Source organism: Equus przewalskii, chromosome 19 (genome assembly GCF_037783145.1).
Source record: "Equus przewalskii isolate Varuska chromosome 19, EquPr2, whole genome shotgun sequence".
Lineage (NCBI taxonomy): Eukaryota > Metazoa > Chordata > Mammalia > Perissodactyla > Equidae > Equus > Equus przewalskii.
Window position 1 is genome coordinate 64,305,055 of NC_091849.1, and position 20,002 is coordinate 64,325,056.

At 39.1% G+C, this 20,002-nt stretch overlaps 1 protein-coding gene across 14 annotated transcripts in view; it reads left to right on the forward strand.

Annotated features, from left to right (window-relative positions):
* The window catches only part of KCNQ5 (potassium voltage-gated channel subfamily Q member 5), a 472,281-nt gene that overhangs the window by 334,591 nt on the left and 117,688 nt on the right, over nt 1–20,002 (forward strand). For all 14 annotated transcript variants that reach the window (XM_070584950.1, XM_070584953.1, XM_070584952.1 and 11 more), the window contains exon 3: nt 10,399–10,525. In XM_070584950.1, coding sequence (XP_070441051.1) covers nt 10,399–10,525 — 127 coding nt within the window. The remainder of the gene's footprint in view (nt 1–10,398; nt 10,526–20,002) is intronic.

Here is a 20,002-nt window from a genome sequence, read left to right on the forward strand (position 1 = left end):
AAGCAATTTACTCAGACAGAGCAGCAAAAAAGGAAAAACAATGTTAAGAAATGAAGTTAAGGGACCCATGAGACAACATCAAGCAGAGTAACATTCATATTATAGGGGTCCCAGAGGGAGAAGAGAGACAGAAAGGACTAGAAAACTTACTTGAAGAAATAATAACTGAAAAATTCCCTAATCTGGGGAAGGAAACAGACATACAGGTCCAGGAAGCTCAGAGAGTTACAAATAAAATGAATCTAAAGAGACCTGCATCAAGACGTATAATAATTAAAATGATAAAGTTAAAGACAAAGGATCTTAAAAGCAGCAAGAGAAAACATAACTTAGTACACACCAGGGAAACATCATAAGTTTATCAGCAGATTTTTCAACAGAAGCTTTGTAAGCCAGAAGAGAATGGAACAATATATTCAAAGTGATGAAGGGAAAAAAACTTCCAGCCAAGAATTCTCTACCCAGCGAGATTATCATTCAGAATTGAAGGAGAGATTAAGAGTTTCCCAGATAAGCAAAGCTTATCATAAAGAAGTTCATCATAACAAAAACTGCCTTACAAGAAATATTAAATTTACTTCTCTAAGCTGAAAAGAATTTGCACTAATTAATAACAAGAAAACATAAAAATGTAAAAATTTCACTGGAAAAGGTAAATATATAGCAAAGGTATTGGAGCAATCATTTATAAAGCAAATATGAAGGTTAAAAGACAAAAAGGAGTAAAATTAACTAAAACCACAATACTTAGTTAAGGGATGCATAAAAAAGATGTAAAATATGACATCGAAACTATAAAATGTTGGAATGAGGAGAAAAATGTAAAGTTTCAGAATGTGCTTAAATTTAAGTTGCTATCAACTTAAAACAGATATACATAGGAAGTTATATGTGAACATCATGGTAACCAAAAAGCAAAAACTTACATTAAGTACTTGAAAGAAAATGAGAAAAGAATCTAAACACAACACTAAAGAAAGTCATCAAATCACAAGGGTAGAGAGAAAGAGAAGAAAGGAATAGAGAGGAACTACAAAAAGAGTCAGAAAACAATTTAAAAATGGCAATAAGTACATGCCTATCAATAATTACTTTAAATGTAAATGAACTAAATTTGCCAGTCAAAAGACACAGAGTGGCTGAATGGAAAAAAAAGACAAGAACCATCTATACGCTGACTACAAGAGACTCACTTCAGGTGTAAAGACACAGACAGACTGAATGCGAAGGGACAGAGAAAGATATTCCATACAAATGGAAACAAAAAAAAAAGTTGGTGTAGGTATACTCATAGCAGACAAAATAGACTTTAAAACAAAGACTGTAATAAGAGACAAAGGGGAGCATTACATAATGATAAAGGGGTTAATCCAGCAAGAAGACATAACATTTATCAACATACGTGCAACCAACATAGGAGCACCAAGATATATGAAGTAAATATTAATAGATCTAAAGAAATTTACAGAAATATAATAATAGTAGGAGACTTTAACATCTCACTTACATCAATGGATAGTCATCCAGACAGAAAATTGACAAGAAAACATTGATCTTAAATGACACATTATACCAGATGGACTTAATAGATATATACAGAACATTCCATCCAAAAGCAACAGAATACACATTTTTTCTCAAGTACACATGGAACTTTCTCCAAAATAGATCCCCCTTTTTTTTTTTTAAAGATTTTATTTTATTTTTTCTCCCCAAAGCCCCCCAGTACACAGTTGTATATTCTTCATTGTGGATCCTTGTAGTTGTGGCATGTGGGACGCTGCCTCAGCGTGGTTTGATGAGCAGTGCCATGTCCGCGCCCAGGATTCGAACTGACGAAACACTGGGCCACCTGCAGCGGAGCGCGCGAACTTAACCACTCGGCCACGGGGCCAGGCCCAAAATAGATCCCCTTTTATGCCACAAAACAAGTCTCAATAAATTTAAGAAGACTGAAGTCATATCAAGCATCTTCTTTGACCTCAATCTTATGAAACTAGAAATCAACTACAAAAAGAAAACTGGAAAAATCACAAAAATGTGTCAAGTAACATGCTACTGAACAACCACTGGGTCACCAAAGAAATCAGAAAATACCCAGAGACAAAGTGAAACAGAAATACAACACACCAAAATTTGGGGATGAAGCAAAAGGGGTTGTAAGAGGGAAGTTCATAGCAATACAGGCCTACCTCAAGAAGCAAGAAAAATCCCAAATAAATGATCTAGGTTTTCACCTAAAGAAGCCGGAAAAAGAACAGATGAAGCCTGAAGTAAGTAGAAGGAAGTAAATGATAAAGATCAGAGCAGAAATAAATGATGTAGTGACTAAAAATACAATAGAAAAGATAAATAGAAGAAAGAGCTGTTTCTTTGAAAAGAGAAACAAAATTGACAAAACTTTAGCTGGGCTAATCAAGGAAAAGGGAGAGAGGACTCTAATAAACAAAATCAAAAATGAAACTGAGGTTACAAATGATATCACAGAAATACAAAGAATCATAAGAGACCACTACCAACAACTGTTTACCAACAAAGTGGACAGCCTAGAAGAAGTGGGTAAATTCCTAGAAACATACAATCTTCCAACACTGCATCATGAAGAAATAGAAAATCTGAATAGACTGATTACTAGTGAGGAGATTGAATCAGTAATCAAAAACCTCCCAACAAACAAAGGACCAGGACCAGCCTCCACTGGTGAATTCTACCAAAAATTCAAAGAAGACTTAATACCTGTCCTTCTCAAACTCTTCCAAAAAATTGAAGAGGAGGGGAAGCTTCCTAATTCATTCTATGAAGCCAACATTACCTTGATACTAAAACCAGACAAGAACAACACAAAAAAAGAAAATTACAGGCCGATATCACTGGTGAATATCAATGCAAAAATCCTCAACAAAATATTAGCAAATTGAATATAAAAATACATTAAAAACATCATACACCATGATCAAGTGGGATTCATTGCAGGGATGCAGGGATGGTTCAGCATCCACAAATGAATCAATGTGATACACCAGATTAACAAAATGAATTAAACTCACTTGTTCTTCTCAATTAGTACAGAGAAAGCATTTGACAAGATACAGCATCCATTTATGATAAAAATTCTGAATAAAAAAGATATAGAAGGAAAGTACCTCGACAAAATAAAGGCCCTACGTGTTAAACCCACAGTTAATATCATACTCAATGGAGAAAAACTGAAAGCTATCCCTCTAAGAACAGGAACCAGACAAGGATGCCCACTTTCACCACTCTTATTGAACATAGTATGGAAGTCCTAGCCAGGACAATCCGGCAAGAAAAAGAAATAAAATGGATCCAAATTGGAAAGGAAGAAGTGAAACTGTCACTATTTGCAGATGATATGATTTTGTACATAGAAAACCCTAATGAATACACCAAGAAAACTTTTAGAAAGAAATGAATATGGTAAAGTTGAGGATACAAAATCAACATAGAAAAATCAGTTGTGTTTCTATACACTAACAACAAAGTAGCAGAAACAAAAATTATGAACACAATCCCATTTACAATTGCAACAAAAAGAATAAAATACCTAGGAATAAACTTCACCAAAGAGGTAAAAGATCTATATACTGAAAACTATACAACGGTGTTGAAAGAAATAGAAGAAGACACAAAGAAATGGAAAGATATTCTGTGCTCTTGGATTGGAAGCATTAACATACTTAAAATGTCCATAATTCCTAAAGCAATCTACAAATTCAATGCAATCCCTATCAAAGTTCTATGAACATTTTTCACAGAAATAGAGCAAAGAATCGTAAAATTTATATGGAACAACAAAAGACCCTGAATAGCCAAAGGAATCCTATGAAAAAAGACCAAAGCTGGAGGTATCACACACCCTGATTTCAAAATATAGTACAAAGGTATAGTAACCAAAACAGCATGGTACTGGCACAAAAACAGACAAACAGATCAATGGAATAGAATGGAGAGCCCAGAAATAAACCCACACCTCTGTGGACAGCTAATTTTCAACAAGAGAGCCAAGAATATACAATGGGGAAAAGAAATTCTCTTCAATAAATGGTGTTGGGAAAACTGCACAGCCACATGCCAAATAATGAAAGTAGACCATTATCTTTCACCATCACAAAAATTAACTCAAGATGGATTAAAGACTTGAATGTAAGACCTAAAACTATTAAACCTCTAGAAGAAAACACAGGCAGTATGCTCTTCGACATTGGTCTTAGCAGCATGTTTTCAAGTACCGTGTCTGACTGGGCAAGGGAAACAATAGAAAAAATAAACAAAGGAGACCATGTAAAACTAAAAATCTTCTGCACAGCAAAGGAAACAGTCAACAAAATGAAAAGAAGACCTGACAATTTGGAGAAGATATTTGCAAACCATATGTCTGATAAGGGATCTACAGCCAAAACATATAAAGAACTCATACATGTCAACAACAACAAAAAACTAACAACACAATTAGAAAATGGGCAAAAGATCTGAGCAGACATTTCTCCAAATAAGATACACAGATGGCCAACAGGCACATGAAAATATCTTCAACAGCATTAACCATCGGAGAAATGAAAATCAAAACTACAATGAGATATCACCTCATGCCTGTCAGAATGGCTATAATTAACAAGACAGGAAACAACAAGAGTTGGAGAGGATGTGGAGAGAAGGGAACTCTCATACACTGCTGGTGGGAGTACAAACTGGTGCAGCCACTATGGAAAACGGTATGGAGTATCCTCAGAAAAATGCAGGATAGATCTACCATATGATCCAGCTATCCCACTGCTGGGTATTTATCCAAAGAGCATGAAAACACAAATTCATAATGATACATGCCTCCCTATGTCCACTGAAGCATTATTCACAACAGCCAAGACTTGGAAGCAACGTAGGTGCCCATCAAGTGATGAATGGATAAAGTAGTGGTATATATACACACTGGAATATACTACTCAGCTATAAAAACTCATGAAATCTGGCTATTTGTGACAATATGAATGGAACTTGACGGTATTATGCTAAGCGAAATAAGTCAGAGGGAGAAAGTGAAATACTGTATGATCTCACCCTTAAGGAGAAGATAAAAACAACAGCAAACAACCATGTAGAGACAGAGATTGGTTTGGTGGCTACCAGAGGGAAAGGGGGGATGGAGGTGGACGAAAGGGGTGATTAGGCACCTGTGTGGGGTGATGGATTATAATTAGTCTTTGGGTGGTGAACATGTAATCTATACAGGAATCAAAATATAATGATGTGCACTTGAAATTTATATAATGCTATATGCTGATTTTTACCTAAAAACAGCCCAGTTATTTCTTTCTTCATTGAATTGCTCTTGTACTTTTATCAAAAAATCATTTGAGCATATTTGTCTGTGTATATTTTTAAGTTCTCTATTCTGTTCCATTGTTCTCTATGTGTCTGTCCCTCTGCCACTACCACACAGTCTTGATTATTGTAGCTATATGGTAGCCTTAATACCAGATAAAGTGATTCCTCCCACTTTATTCTACTTTTGGGGATAGTTTTAGCTATTCTAGGGCCTGTACCATTTCATATAAATTTTAGAATAAGCTTTTTGTCTAAAACACAGCTTGCTGAGATTGTGATAGGACTTTCATTAAACCTATACATGAATTTGAAAAGGGCTGCTATCTTTATTATACTGAGTCTTCCAACACATGAACATGGATTTATTTGGGTCTTCTCTGATCTCTTTCAACAACATTTTGTAATTTTCAGCATGCGTATTCCGTACATGTTTTGTTAAGTGCATAGCTAAATACTTTATTCTATTTAAAATGGTTATGCATAATATTGTGCTTTTAATTTTGGCTTCCACATCCTGGTTGTTAGTATACAGAAATGTGGTTTACTTTCGTCTGTTGATCTTATATCTTGCAGCCTTACTGAGATCACTTATTAGTTCTAAGTTTTTCATAGATTCCTTTCAATTTTCTCTGTAAACAATCATGCCATCTGCAAATAAAGACTGTTTTGTCTGCCTTTGCAATTTGTATGGCTTTTATTTCTTTTACCTGCCTTATTACAGTGACTATATTATTCAACCATATTGAATAAGAGTGATGAAAGTAACATCTTTCCTTGTTCTTGATTTTAGGGGAAATCATGCAGTCTTTCATCATTAAGTATGATGTTTTTTTAGCGCCATTGAGTTGATTCTGACTCCTAGCAACCCTGTGGACAGTAGAGCAGAACCTTGCCTGGTCTTTTTGCTCCATCCTCTCACCCTGCAGTGCTATATAACACAACATTCTGCTGCTATTCACAGGGTTTCATGGCCAATTTTTCAGAAGTGGGTGGCCAGGTTCTTCTTCCTAGTCTGTCTTAGTCTGGAAGCTCCACTGACACCTGTCCACCATGGGTGACCCTGCTGGTGTTTGAAGTACTCTGGCATAGCTTTCAGCAACACAGCAACATGCAGCCACCACAGTATGACAACTGACAGACCGGTGATGTGGTTTCTTGACCTGGAAACAGACCTGGGTGCAGCAGTGAGAGCACCAAATCTTAACCGCTAGACCACCAAGTATGATGTTAGATGTAGGTATTTTGTAGATGCTATTTATCAAATTGAGATAATAAACCTCTATTCCTAACTTGCTGAGAGTTTTTATCATGAATGGGAAAACTGGATATCCATATGCAGGAGAATGAAATTGGATCCTTATTCACATGATATACAAAAGTTAACCCAAAATGGATTAAAGACTTAAATGTAAGACCCAGAAATGTAAAACTACTAGAAGAAAGCATAGGGAAGGAGCTTCTTGACGTTGGTTTGGGCAATGATTTTTTTGGACATGACCCCAAAAGCACAGAAAACAAAAGCAAAAATGGACAGGTGGGATTGAATCAAACTAAAATCCTTCTGTACAGCAAAGGAAACATCAATGGAATAAAGAGACAACCCACAGAATGAGAGAAAACATTTGGACATCAAATCTGATAGAGAGTTAATATCCAAATACATAGGGAACTTCCATAAGTCAATAGTGAAAAAACAAATAACCCAATTAAAAAGTGGGCAAAGGACCTGCATGGTCATTTCTCAAAAGAAGACATTCAAATGGCCAATAGGTATATGAAAAAGTGCTCAACGTCATTGATCATCAGGGAAATGCAGATCAAAACCACAATAAGATAGCTTCTCATACCTGTTAGAATGGCTATTATCAAAAAGACAAGAGATGACAAATGCTGGCGAGGATTTGGAGAAAATAGATGTAAGTTGGTGTACTGTTGATGGGAATGTAAATTGGTATAGTTACTACGGGAAACAGTATGGAGGTTCCTCACAAAATTAAAAATAGAACTACCATATGATCCAACAATCCCACTTCTGCACACACACCCAAAAGAAATAAAGTCAGGAGCTTGAAAAGATATCTGCACTCCCATGTTCATTGCATCATTATTTAAAGTAGCCAAGATGTGGAAACAACCATCACTGGGCAAATGGATAAAGAAAAGGTGGTGTATATACAGTGGAATATTGTTCAGCCTTCAAAAAAGAAAGAAATCCTGTTATTTGCAATAACATAGGTAAACTTGGAGGATGTTATACTAAGTGAAATAAGTCAGACACTGAAAGACAAATATCCCATGACCTGACTGTGGAATCTAAAAAACTCAAATGCCTAAAAGCAGAGAGTCGATCGGTGGTCTCCAGGGCTGGAGGGTGGGGGAGATGGGGAGACATTGGTCAAAGGTACAGAATCCCAGTTACGCAGGATGAACAACTTCTGGATGTCATGGATGGAATGGTAGCTGTAGTTAACAACAATGTATCGTGTACTAGAAATTTGCTAAGAGAGTAGATCTTAAATGTTTTCACCACCAAAAACAACGTTAACTATGTGAGGTGATGGATGTGTTAATTAGCTTGATTGTGGTAAGACTTCACAATGTATAACTCTATCAAAACATCACATTGTGTACCTTAAATATATATGGTTTTTGTTTGTCAATTATGCCTCAACAAAGCAGAGAAAAGAACAAGGCAGAGAAAGTGGTCCTCTCGCAGTTCCACTCCCCACCTGCTCAAAGATTTGGGTTCTTTCTCTTTCTCCGGCTCAATAGCTCTTTGTTCCTTTTAACTGAAATAAGATGGACATTTCAGGAACCCAGAGACAGAATCTGGTCAAAGTGGCAGTCACACTTTAGCTCCCCGTCACCGAAGCCCAAGTGCTCAAGAGAGAACATCCCCGCGGCCTGCACTCCACAGTCGACCAGTGAGCTCTCGTCTCTCGCTGCTCCTTACTCAATGACTGAGATTCTTGAGGTTATTTTTCACAGTCTAAAACCCAGCCCTCACAGGGAATACTAAGCAATGATCTGGCACAGGGAGGAGATTGTGACCCTGTGGTGAAATCCAGTCACAACTTCCTCTTGTTTTATTGGCAAAGGAAGGAAATTTTTTTCCTAACCTCTTAAAAGATATATAAAATATATGTTTTATATATATTATATTATATTATATTATATTATGTAAAAATATAAAGAAAATATAGCAAGCAATATTCCCGAACAAGGGGCCCTGAGTAAAGATTTTGTCGATGTAACTCACCCCGCCTCAGTGCAACACTGAAATTGGGCAGTGAGGGCCTACCTCTCTTTAGAATAATGGCCATCATCTATTGGCATCATCTATTCCCATGAAAAAGAAAAATCATCCTATGGTTGTACCTGGGAACTCAGGCCACCTTTTGGATTTTCTTGGGTATCTCTAATAAAATGACCTCTCACCAGCAGAGTGCCAAACTTCCTGGCACAAGTAGGAGTTAGGGGCAGGGATAAAAAGTGGACCTGCCATTAAACCTGGGTGGATCACAGGACGAGCTCTGTGGGCCTCTTGGGCCTCAGCATGCCTTCTGTGTATGGAAAGATGTGCTGAGTTAGAAACAGGAGCTCTGGTACTGAGGCACCTTAATGGATGAACAGACTCAACCATCTAGATACACACTCAAAACCAATCAAAACAAAGCCAAATCCATGTCTTTAATGAGTGTATGTTGACCATAGTTTGGTTGTCTGTGCATAAAGTTGTCTTCAGAGATTTATCCCATAGGTGGCTTTAAGTCACTGTCAATAAGCAGTGATGATATTAGAGACTTATTTCCCATCATGAGAAATATTTGTGGTTTACTCAGTGCAAAATAACAGAAGGATAGACTGATATATCTCTACTCGGCGTTTCAAAATTGCAACACCACATGCTCTAACTAAAGAAACAGACATTTGCCAGAAACTTGCAACAAAATGCCATTCTTCTAATTTTGATAACAGTTTTATCTTGGACCATGGGGTGGGAGAAGGGGGAGTGGATTAGGACCTTTACTTTCTATGTTCTATATTCCTGTGACGTTTGAATGCTTTAATTAAAAAGACCATGTATCACTTTCATAATTAAGCAATTAAAATTAAAATCAATTGATAAATACAGTTTTGTTCTCCATTATAAATGCTCAGTCAACTCTTGCTTAAAAACAAGAGAGGGAAATACTTTTTAAAGGAAAACAAATTTCGATAAGTTCAGTGCCTGTCTCTATACAGGGACGACAAGACGATTGTGACATCTTGCTCCAAGACACTCTCTGCTTACAAATTCCCTTTGGTTTCTCATTCTACGACTCACAGTTGAATAAGCCACTGTTGGCTTTTCCCCAAGGTTCACACACAGCTCTTCCTAAATAATCGCAAAGTCATTTTACTCGACACGTGTCCTCTTCCCGGCAGCTGTCACCAAAGGGCAGTGTGATGATTAATAAGCTTCTGATCCAGAATCTCATTTCTGGCAAACGATATATGTGCCACGCATGGTAATGCTTTTGAAACTTGCTATTTCATAAGGAGATTTTGACACCATTAATAAAAGAACTCAGTATGCTTCTAAATGTTTACTTCTTTTTCTCTGAGAACAACTCTTAAGGCTTAGGGATTATGTCACTCCTTGCAGCAAGAAGCATCGTTTTCTGTAAAACTGTAAGGCTGTATTTTCAGGGTCCCCTCTTTCGTTTCAGAGATTTCACATGTTACCGTGTAGCTACAGTCGGCTACACTCTATCCTCCTGACAAGGCAGACCTGTGATTCAGCCTGCACGTTTAGTGTTAAAGTGGGCTCCTAAATTGGCCAAGTCTTAGAGTCTTGAGGAAAACCAACCTTCCGTGATAGGAAATGCAGACACGTGAGGTTCAGATATTCTCCTGGTTTAGTTTAACTCGGAGAAGAGGAGATGTTAACTTTAGACATTGACAACTAGACATTTTAGACAAAGTGCTTAAATGTCCAGAATATCTATAGAGCTTCTTGCTGTGGTTTGCTCCGAAATGGCTCTCTCTAACATGTCTCATTTGGTATTTTAGGAGTTTGTGATGATTGTCGTCTTTGGTTTGGAGTTCATCGTTCGAATCTGGTCTGCAGGTTGCTGCTGTCGGTATAGAGGATGGCAAGGAAGACTGAGATTTGCTCGAAAGCCCTTCTGTGTTATAGGTGAATATCAAAGTCCTTGATGCTAGATTTATGACACCACATCCTTTTTTCTTCTCTTCTGTATTGCAACATTTAACTAATATTAAAAGCTACCATTCATGGAGTATTTACCATGGGCCAGGCACTCTCGTATTTTAAAAGTGTTGACTCATTTAATCCTCACCACAACGCTATGAGGTAGGTATTTTTATTATTTCCATTTTACATTTGAAGAAACTGAAGCAAAGAGAGGTGAAGTTGTGAAAGTCATACAGGTGGTAAGTGGTGGAGCTGGGGTTTGAGTCAGGTGGTCTGGCTCTAGAAGACCCACTGGTATCAATTAAGTTATACTGAAGTATATGGTTCTCCAGGGTTGCCCTGAGTTAGGGAAGCCTTAATCTCACTAAGTATAAAAACCCCTTTGTGCTCTACAGTTTGACTGATACCGTCCTTCATGCCCTTGGTCAGCTGGAGTAGACAGCGGCGTGTTAGACCTGGTGATGCACCTCAATTAGCACGCCTCAAGAATGGTTACAAATCTGGCTAACTTCATGCATTGGTAACTTCAGACATGATGAAGTGTTTTATGCTCTGGAATACGAGTTCCCCCATGCTGCAGTCCCTGAATAAGAGTAACATCTTTGCATCTCCCTAGCAGCTTTGGTTTTAGAAGGATCCCATTTGCCTGGGTACCACCTTGAAATTGCACTTCTTAATAAAGATGTGATACAGTGTTCTGCAGTTAAGATATGGCATCTCTCAGTCATATATTTAAAAGTATATCATAAATTGAAAACCCTAGTAAATTATATCTCAATTTAAAAAAAAATGTTAATTTTAAAAAAGAGTAAGTTACCTACATAATGGCCCTTTATCCTCAAATATTTTGATGTGGATTTCTCAAGAATAAGGGTATCTTTTGACATAACCTTCAGTAAATTAAATATTGATTCAATGCTTTATCTAATCTACTGGTTGTATTCCAGTTTTGTCAATTGACCCAATAATGTCCTTTATAGCATTTTTTCCTCCCCAGAACCAGGTCCTGTCTAGTATCACATGCTGCATTTGGTCATCATGTCTCTTAGTGTCCTTCAATCTAGAACAGTTCCTTAGCCTTTCATGATATTGGCATTTTTGGAGAATATAACCTCCTCCTCCCCCTTTTAAAAAATAGAATGTTCTTCCTTTGGAAAAGAATCCATATATAAAAGCTGTTATTGTATTATTATTATTGTTATTACAGCTAAAGTTGATTTTCTTGCTATTTTTCCTTATCACTTCTTTGGAAGCCATTCAAGTCCAAATACTGAAAGTTCTTGGTGAGGCTTACTTATTTCCACTATTTCCAGTCTGAGAAACTGTGTTTTTTATTTACGACGCAGTTTAGACTATCTTCTTCACCTACAACAGATTTTCCCTTTTGTTTCCAGAGTCAGGAATTATGAGTCATCCTCTTAGTTTTTCCCTTTACCCCTGTTCCCTGTGGCAGGGGCAGAGTGGACTTAAGGAGGAATTAGAGAAAAAGTGTCTCCCCAACCATGGGCACTTGAAGAATACTTTATTCATCCTTGTGTAGAGAGGGCACAGTCATGGAGATAGGGGAACATGGGTCCCCCACACACTCTACCACAAGGCAGTTTCATACTATGTACGTTTCAAGAGTCCCCATTCATTCAACCAGATTTAAGGGGATTTGGCTGTGTGTGAAGCTCTGGAGCTACAGCAGTGACTCTAGTGAAATTCCAAGTCAGATCAGTGTTAAAATACCTTGTTGGGCTCTCACTAATGCAACCTGTTTGTCCAGCTGCTCCTCTTCTGCACAAATAGGCTTTACTTATTCTTGGGAACCAAGATGCTGGGGCATGGGGGGAAGTGGTGATGGATCCCAGCCTCGCAGGTCCATCCAGCCCCGGAGCACATCAGTGAAGACATTTGATTTCTCTCCCTGGAGACTTTTTTCTCTTTTTGAATTCATTGCTCAAGCAACATTCTGAAGAACCGTAACTTGATGTGAAACTATAGCACAACAAGTACTTTTTGTCCTCAAAAGGGCCCAAACAAAACAATTCACAAGGCGGATGATTAGCCAAAATTCACTCAGCTGCTACAGGATAAGGTCAGTTCATGGAAGACTGCAGGAATGTTTCATTCCAGGTTTTAAAACCAATTAAAAGTTGGTTTTATTCCAATTCCTGAGGCAATACCAATATATCTCTGGCCTTCAAACTAAAAAGAAAGTTTTTTCCCAGATGCTTGCTGCCTTTCGATAGCTGTTTCCTGCTACGGCTACATCAGCATATCTTAGTCCTTTAATCTCTCTCTTCCTGTCTCAGATCCTTGCAGGTCTCGGAATAACATGTGCTTCTAAAAATGCTGTTCTGTTCTCTATAACCCTAGCCACCATTGGTCACATCGATGGTGACCTCACAAATTCAGTACAACACCGTTCACGTGTAGTTGCCACTGAGTTCACTCTTGAGGCCTTTTCTTCATTTGGATATTTTATCTCCAGTAAATTAATTGCTTTGGAAGAAGATTTCATTGATAGATATATAATGAATGGCCTTGAAAACAAAGAGAAGATTTGTACTTACATTTAGGGTAACTATTCATTTTTCAGTCTTGTATTTAATGTACATGTAACAAAGTTTGATTCATGGTCCAGCTGAATTGATGTAATAGTGAAATGTGTTCAAATGTAGCTTGTCAGTAGAATTTAACCTACACAGAGGGACCAAGCAGCACCTGCCTGAAGGCAGCACACTGCGCCAGATGGCTGTTGAAGCCCTTTCCAGGCCTGATTAACAGGTCCATAAAAATGATTGACATCACTGGTAGAATGATAAAGTGCAAAGGAACATGGTCACTGTCATTCCCTTGTCCCACCTAACTTACGTGGTGAAGTGGAAAGAGGAGTGGCCTCTCTCACATCTGTCCGTGATAACCGCTCCGACCTCGGGAATGTAGCTACGACCTCTCAAGACTACATGTATTTGCAAGATTTGTTTACTCTAAACATGCCAAACACACACCCACATGTTTTTAGAAGCCTTGAGCATTTGAGAAAAGGCAATAGGAACGGTTGTGGTAGAGCGGCTGTGGTAGAGTGGCTGTGCCTTCCGTCTGGGACATGCCTCCTGTAAGTGAGCTGAGGTTGTTCTCAACTGGAAGCAGACAGAGGCTGCCACAGTGGTTATCTCATAGCCTCATCTGGTGCTGAGCCCTACAGACCAACTGATCACCTGTGGACACGATTTGATAGGGGCCCCACAGGCTGATTTCCAAAGATGTTTGAGCTTCCCCCTTCTTCATTGTCCACCTTTCAGCCCTGCACTCCAGACAGAACCAGGAGCATTTTAAGAAGCGGTTGATTTAGGAAATCATAAAATCATTATATACTTGTGTTTGGAAAACGTATTTTAAACAATTGTAACCTAAAGGAAGAAAAAACCTATTTTTTTTTAATTAGGTGCTTTCTTTCATTACTTTATTGTTTTATCTCTGCTTGGTTTTGGGAGTTTGCTTTGAAAACTCGTAAAATCTTGTCTTGAATGACAAAATTCCTCCTATACCTGCGTGTTCAGTTTGCATCTCCCCCAAAACTCTGTGCAGTGACGTTTCTGCAGCCATGGGCACAGTTGCCACGGCCCCACTCTGAGGCTCATCTGGGGTGAGTTGCCTTCGTTTACCTGGACTGGCTGCTTTTCTCAAACTCAAGTCACCCTTGCAGTGACCTCTGTACTGAGAAGGTGTGAAATAACCTCACAGCCTGATTTCATTCTGTTTCTAGCTTTCATAAATGACCCACCTGAAAATTGCAAATAGAACCAAAGGCTGGTACTTAGATCCCAACAATGAACCTGAGGTGTCAGGAAACCAACAAAATACTCCTGACAGTTGCTTATTTGGGTTCCCTGGTGCCTCTTTCTAAAGACAGATTTAGCAGGGCCATATTTTCCAGTCTTGCTGTGTCTCAGGGAACCAAAGTACAGCAGCCTTGATTAGTCTTGGGTCTGCATTTGATGCTAAATATAAGGTGGTTTCTTATCGCTATTTGAGCATTTTTCCTTCGGTGTAATATGTCCACAGAAGGACAAAGGAGGCAGCCACAGCGCAGATCTTCCCCATGATCTGAGTATATATGCCTTTGACGGGAGATGACAGCCACTTAGGAAAGTGCCAACATTTTTTTTAAATGAGTAAAATAACCCACTTCTTACTTGGCTAAAATAAAATTGAAGTCGTTGTTAAAATCAACCACACAGGGGCCAGCCCGGTGGCGCAGCGGTAAAGTTCACACGTTCCAATTCTCAGTGGCCCTGGGTTCACCGGTTTGGATCCCAGTGCAGACATGGCACTGCTTGGCAAAAGCCATGCTGTGGTAGGTGTCCCACATATAAAGTAGAGGAAGATGGGCATGGATGTTAGCTCAGGGCCAGGCTTCCTCAAAAAAAAAAAAAAAAAATCAACCACACAGCCAAAGCGACTGTAAAATGTCTGTGAGTTCATGTTACTAAAACACAACTTAAGCTGCTAATGTGTTCAAAAGTTAAATCAGAGGCTTCCAGGACTGCTGCCAGCTCCTAAACTTAAGACCTGAGACACCTTTCTGCTCCTCTGCCATCTCCATCTCTCATTCTATGAGACGCTCTCGAATGGCAGCATTTTCTACACCTTTGAGTCTCTTTTCTCCTTCAGCAGGAATCACACTCTCGTTGTTTCCTGTCAGTCACATGCTCTTCTGCCACTTCTCTTTCCTTGTGTCTACATGCCTCCCGCACATGTAAACAATTACACCCTGTTGGATTGCTTGACCATAGAACATCAAAGCCATTTCAATGCTTTCGGTTAGTGACAGCTGATATTTATGGAGATTTTCTATATGTGACGTCCTGCTCTCAGCACTCTAAAAGCATTGTCTTGTCTAATCCTACATAAGCAACATACTCACTTTATAGATAAGGAAGTAAGACAGGCTGAAGAAACATGTCCAAAGTTAGAAAGATGGTAGGTGAAAGAACCAAGATTGACTGCTCGAGATTTCACTCTAGAAAAATATACCTACCTGATGAGGTCTTTTTATTTACAACACTTCTGACACCAAATGTGTGAGTTTTTTCTCACACCAACCAATTTTCCAACTCTCCAGACACCAATCAGGTGTTCAACAGTTCAGTTCAATTCTGACACTAACTGCCTGGAGTTAGTACAGACCCCACAGGAGAAGGGTTTGATCCCACAAGACTTCCCCCACCTCCAACTTCAGAGCCACAGTAAGGTGTCCAGGGTACACATGCTTCTCTCAAACTGACTGCAAATTCAGGGGTTCCCACAACCCCCAAACCTCAGGTTTGGTAATTTGCTAGAATGACTCACAGAATTCAGGAAAGTGCTTTACTTACTATTGTGGGTTTATTATAAAAGATACAATTCAAGAACAGCCAAATGGAAGAGACACACGGGACCAGGCATGGGGCAGGGGAATAGCTGACACGGAGCCTCCACGCCCTCTGCAGGTGCGCTACCCTCCCAGCATCTCGATGTGCTCGCCAGCTGGGTCTCTCAGAACCCTACGGTTTAGAGTCTTGTGGGGCTTTCGCTGTGTAGGCATGATTGGTCAAATCATTGGCCACTGTGATTGAGCTCAATCTCTAAGCCCTCTTCCTTTCTCAGAGGTCCAGGGGTTGGGCTGAAAGTTCCAACTCTTAAATCACGCTTTTGTCTTTCTGGTGGCCAGCCCCCATCTTCAAGCTACCTAGGGGCCCTCAGCTCCCAGTCATCTTGTTAGCATACAAAACTCACTTATCAGTCCAAGATTCCAAGGGACTTAGGAGCTGTGTGCCAGGAACCCAGGACAATGACCAAATTTCCCATCATACCACACTACCCAACTGTGAGAAAATTGCCCTTATTGTTTATTAGTATTTTAAAATTAAATTTAATTGAAATTTGTTCATTGTTACCAACTTACAAAGAATGTGATACTTTTATGCTCATCATTAATAACCTGAGATCTTTGAATGAGAAGCCAGACTTTACAAAATGGCATTAATTTCAGTATTAGCCTTAATTATATCAACTAAATCAAGTTACTTATTGCTGCTCTCTAACCTAAAGGGTAAATTGGGCTCTAAAAGAGACTCGCTTGCCATGTATCAAATTGAATAGCTCTCGAGCAATGTTATCATGAGACTCCCCATACATTTCCCAATTGGAGACATCTCTAGAGTAAGTGATGTTACTCCCAGAAATGCCTTTGAATGTTTGTTAATATTAGGAGACTGTTTAGGTAATTGATGATATCGTGCACAAATTTGAACTTATCAAGTAGCTTGATTAGCTGATATGACTTGACCATATAGAGAATGCCCTCAGAGAGAAGTGAATAACTAAAGGTAATTTCCTATTTCCTCTATAAACTTCAGTAGATGCTATGATGTGTTGTACCAGTATTCTGTCCCATCAAGTGTTATGTAAGAAAATTCATTCACAGAGAGAGCATTTACTCTGAGTCAAACATCATCTTAGGTGCAAACAACATAAAGATGAGTAAAACATGGTTCCTGCCTGTGAGAGGACGGTCTCCTGTGCTCTTGGAGAAGGCACAACTAGAAGGAGGGAGACTAACTAAGGTGAGACAGCAAAGGTGGTGACGGGAAGTAGGCATGGAGAGAAGGGTGAGAGTATCATGACTGATTGTGTTAGACAGAGGTGTGAAGCTACCTGGGTTTGGGGCTTAGTCATCCAACAAGCATTACACAGTGTCCACCACGTCCAAGCGTGATCCTAGAGGTTGGGGAGACACATGGGCAAGGTCTTCCTTATAGAGCTAATATTCAAGTGGACAGAGAAAAACAATATGCAAACATATTTTTGAAAAGCAAGATGACGTCAACTAGAGACACGTGCAATGAAGAAAATAAAACAGAGAGAGTGGGGGCTTCTTTAGATTGAGTGGCCCGCGAGAGTCTTTCTAAGGAGTGGACATTCAGGAGCCACCCATGAGAAGATTTAGGCACAGATCTTTCCAGGCCAGAGAATAGTAATTGCAAAGACTCTTGAGACCCAGTGAGCTTGACTTGTACAAGAGACATAAGGTCATTGTGGCTGGAGTTCAATGAGCAGTGGAGAGGGTGGTAGGAGATGATGAACAGACAGGCAGAGGTCACACCCTGAGGGCTGTGTTGGCCATCTGAGGGCATATAGTTGCTTCATACAAGGCAGCTTCTAGAGATGGGCCACCAGGAGGAGGAGCAATAGATTGCTGGCAGGCCTAATGCTGAATATTTGGGTTAAAAAAGTATGGCTGTATAAGGCCCTAGGTGCTTTAGTCATCTATACCTATTTGATTCATATCAGCAATATACAAATGATTATCCGTTCAGAGGAACATAAACCAATTTCCTCTGACTTTTCCATATGTCTATGGGTCTATATATCTACCCCTAGAAACATGAAATTTCAAAACTAAAAGGAAAATGTGTTATTTTCTGTGAACAGCTGGAATCAGGAGAATGTAATGGAAACTCTTTTACAGCCCATTGGTAACCAGCACCGAAAAGCACTTCCTAAGCGCCTGCTTACCAAAGGACTCTGCAGCATCCTCCCAGTCACTATGGTTGCGGTGAAGATTTATAATTTCATGGAAGGTTATTTATTTACTTTGATAAATTGTCCCCTTTTTCCTTGAGATGTTATCTGAAGACTTATGAACAATAAAAAGCATTAAACTGTCACTATGGGGTAAATTTTCAAAATGGTGTTTGGGATTTGCCAGTATGAGTCCCATTAACTTCAGTGGAAGTCCTGCAGTTAAACCACCGCGCATGGCTTTGAAAATGTCCTACAGAACATCTTTGCAGTGATCTTTTTATTTTTAATAAATACCACAAAGCAACTCAGTGCACAACTGATTGCAGTATTTAAGATTGCGGGTAAAGTGCTGTGCACTAGGAAGCTTTTAAAATTAGATTTTGAAGCTTCATTCCTATTAAGAAGCACAACAAAATAAGTACGTCTTTAATTCTTCAAATAGTACCTTTCTATAGAGGAATTTGGAGCTCACTTAGAATATAGGGCTCATAAAGCAGCACCGTGTCCCTCTGAGACATTGTTTATCTCACTCTATAGACAGAAAAATTGAGGCTCCGTAAGTCGGGGTGCTGTGTGCTCAGCCCCAAAGTCAGCGTGGAAGCTAGGAATAGAATGCGGACCTCCCGATAGCTCACTGCTCTAGAGCACTCCCTCGAACGAGAGTCAAATTTAATTACAGTATAATCTGTTTGTTTAATCTACACGTGGAGGAATAATGCGGAAGCAGGAAAAGATAAATTTATTAACGGATTGATGAGAGACCGTGTTACATAGATCAGCAACTTTCTTCTCGGGATCCAAACTTCAGCATGTTCTAGACAGTGTCCAGCACCATGAAAGAAACGATCCTATTTCCACTGGCCACAACTGCAAAGAACTTAATGATTTTCCTCACTTTGAAGCATAAGTAAATGTTCCACTTGAAAATACTGCAGAACCATCTTTTTAACCAGAAAGAAAACTTACCAATTTAAAAAAATAAGAAGAGAAAAGAGTGTATCGTCCCCTCTGTACTCCTGTATTAGAGAAAGGACCACACAGAGCTATGTGCCCGACTCACAGCTTTCCTTGAAGCAGAAGATGCGGGAGCCCTCACTGCATGTTTGACTTTTGATTGCTCTTCCACTGATTTCCAGTGGCCATGTATATTCCAGTCCATCCATTTTATATTTCCTGCATACACGTTAGAAAAGAGACAATGCTTTAAGAGCCATATTTAGATAAGAAATCTTCCTTTGAAGCTGAAAATAACAGGAGGTTAAGAGTTGAGTTGCCTGGTGTTACATGAACAGGGATAACATTTCGTAGCTTAAAGTGTACACCGTATGTATGAACCGTCTCATATAATCCCCAGAACAATCTTATTGAAGTTGGAAGAAATTATGATCCCCATTTGATATATTTAAAAACTGAGACTTAGATTAAGGGCTTTATCAAGGGTCACATAACATAAATGCAAGAGTCAGAAAAAAAAGAGAGAGAGATTTGCTCACATCAAGTCCAGACTTCCTTCTCTGACGCCACATTATCTTCCTGCTCAGCCCAGTTGTGGCAGGGAACAAATTAATAAACCAAGTGATGAGGGTTTATCCCCAGAACTCCCCCACCCCACAGGAGACAGGTGGAATCTGAAGGAAAATAGACATTAGTGTCATGAAAAATCAATTCCTTTTCCCAACAGTCATCTTCCTAAGATGTGGCCTTTTCTTCAACTTTTTATGTTGAATAACTTCAGACTTACTGAGAAGTTGCACAGATAGTATGGAGAGTTCCTATGTTTGCTCAGCTTCCCCCGGTGATAACATCTCACGTGCATATAGTGCAATTATCAAACCAGGAATTGCTACAGACACCTGCTATTAACTAAACTGCAGATCTTATTCTGATTTCGTCAGACTTTGC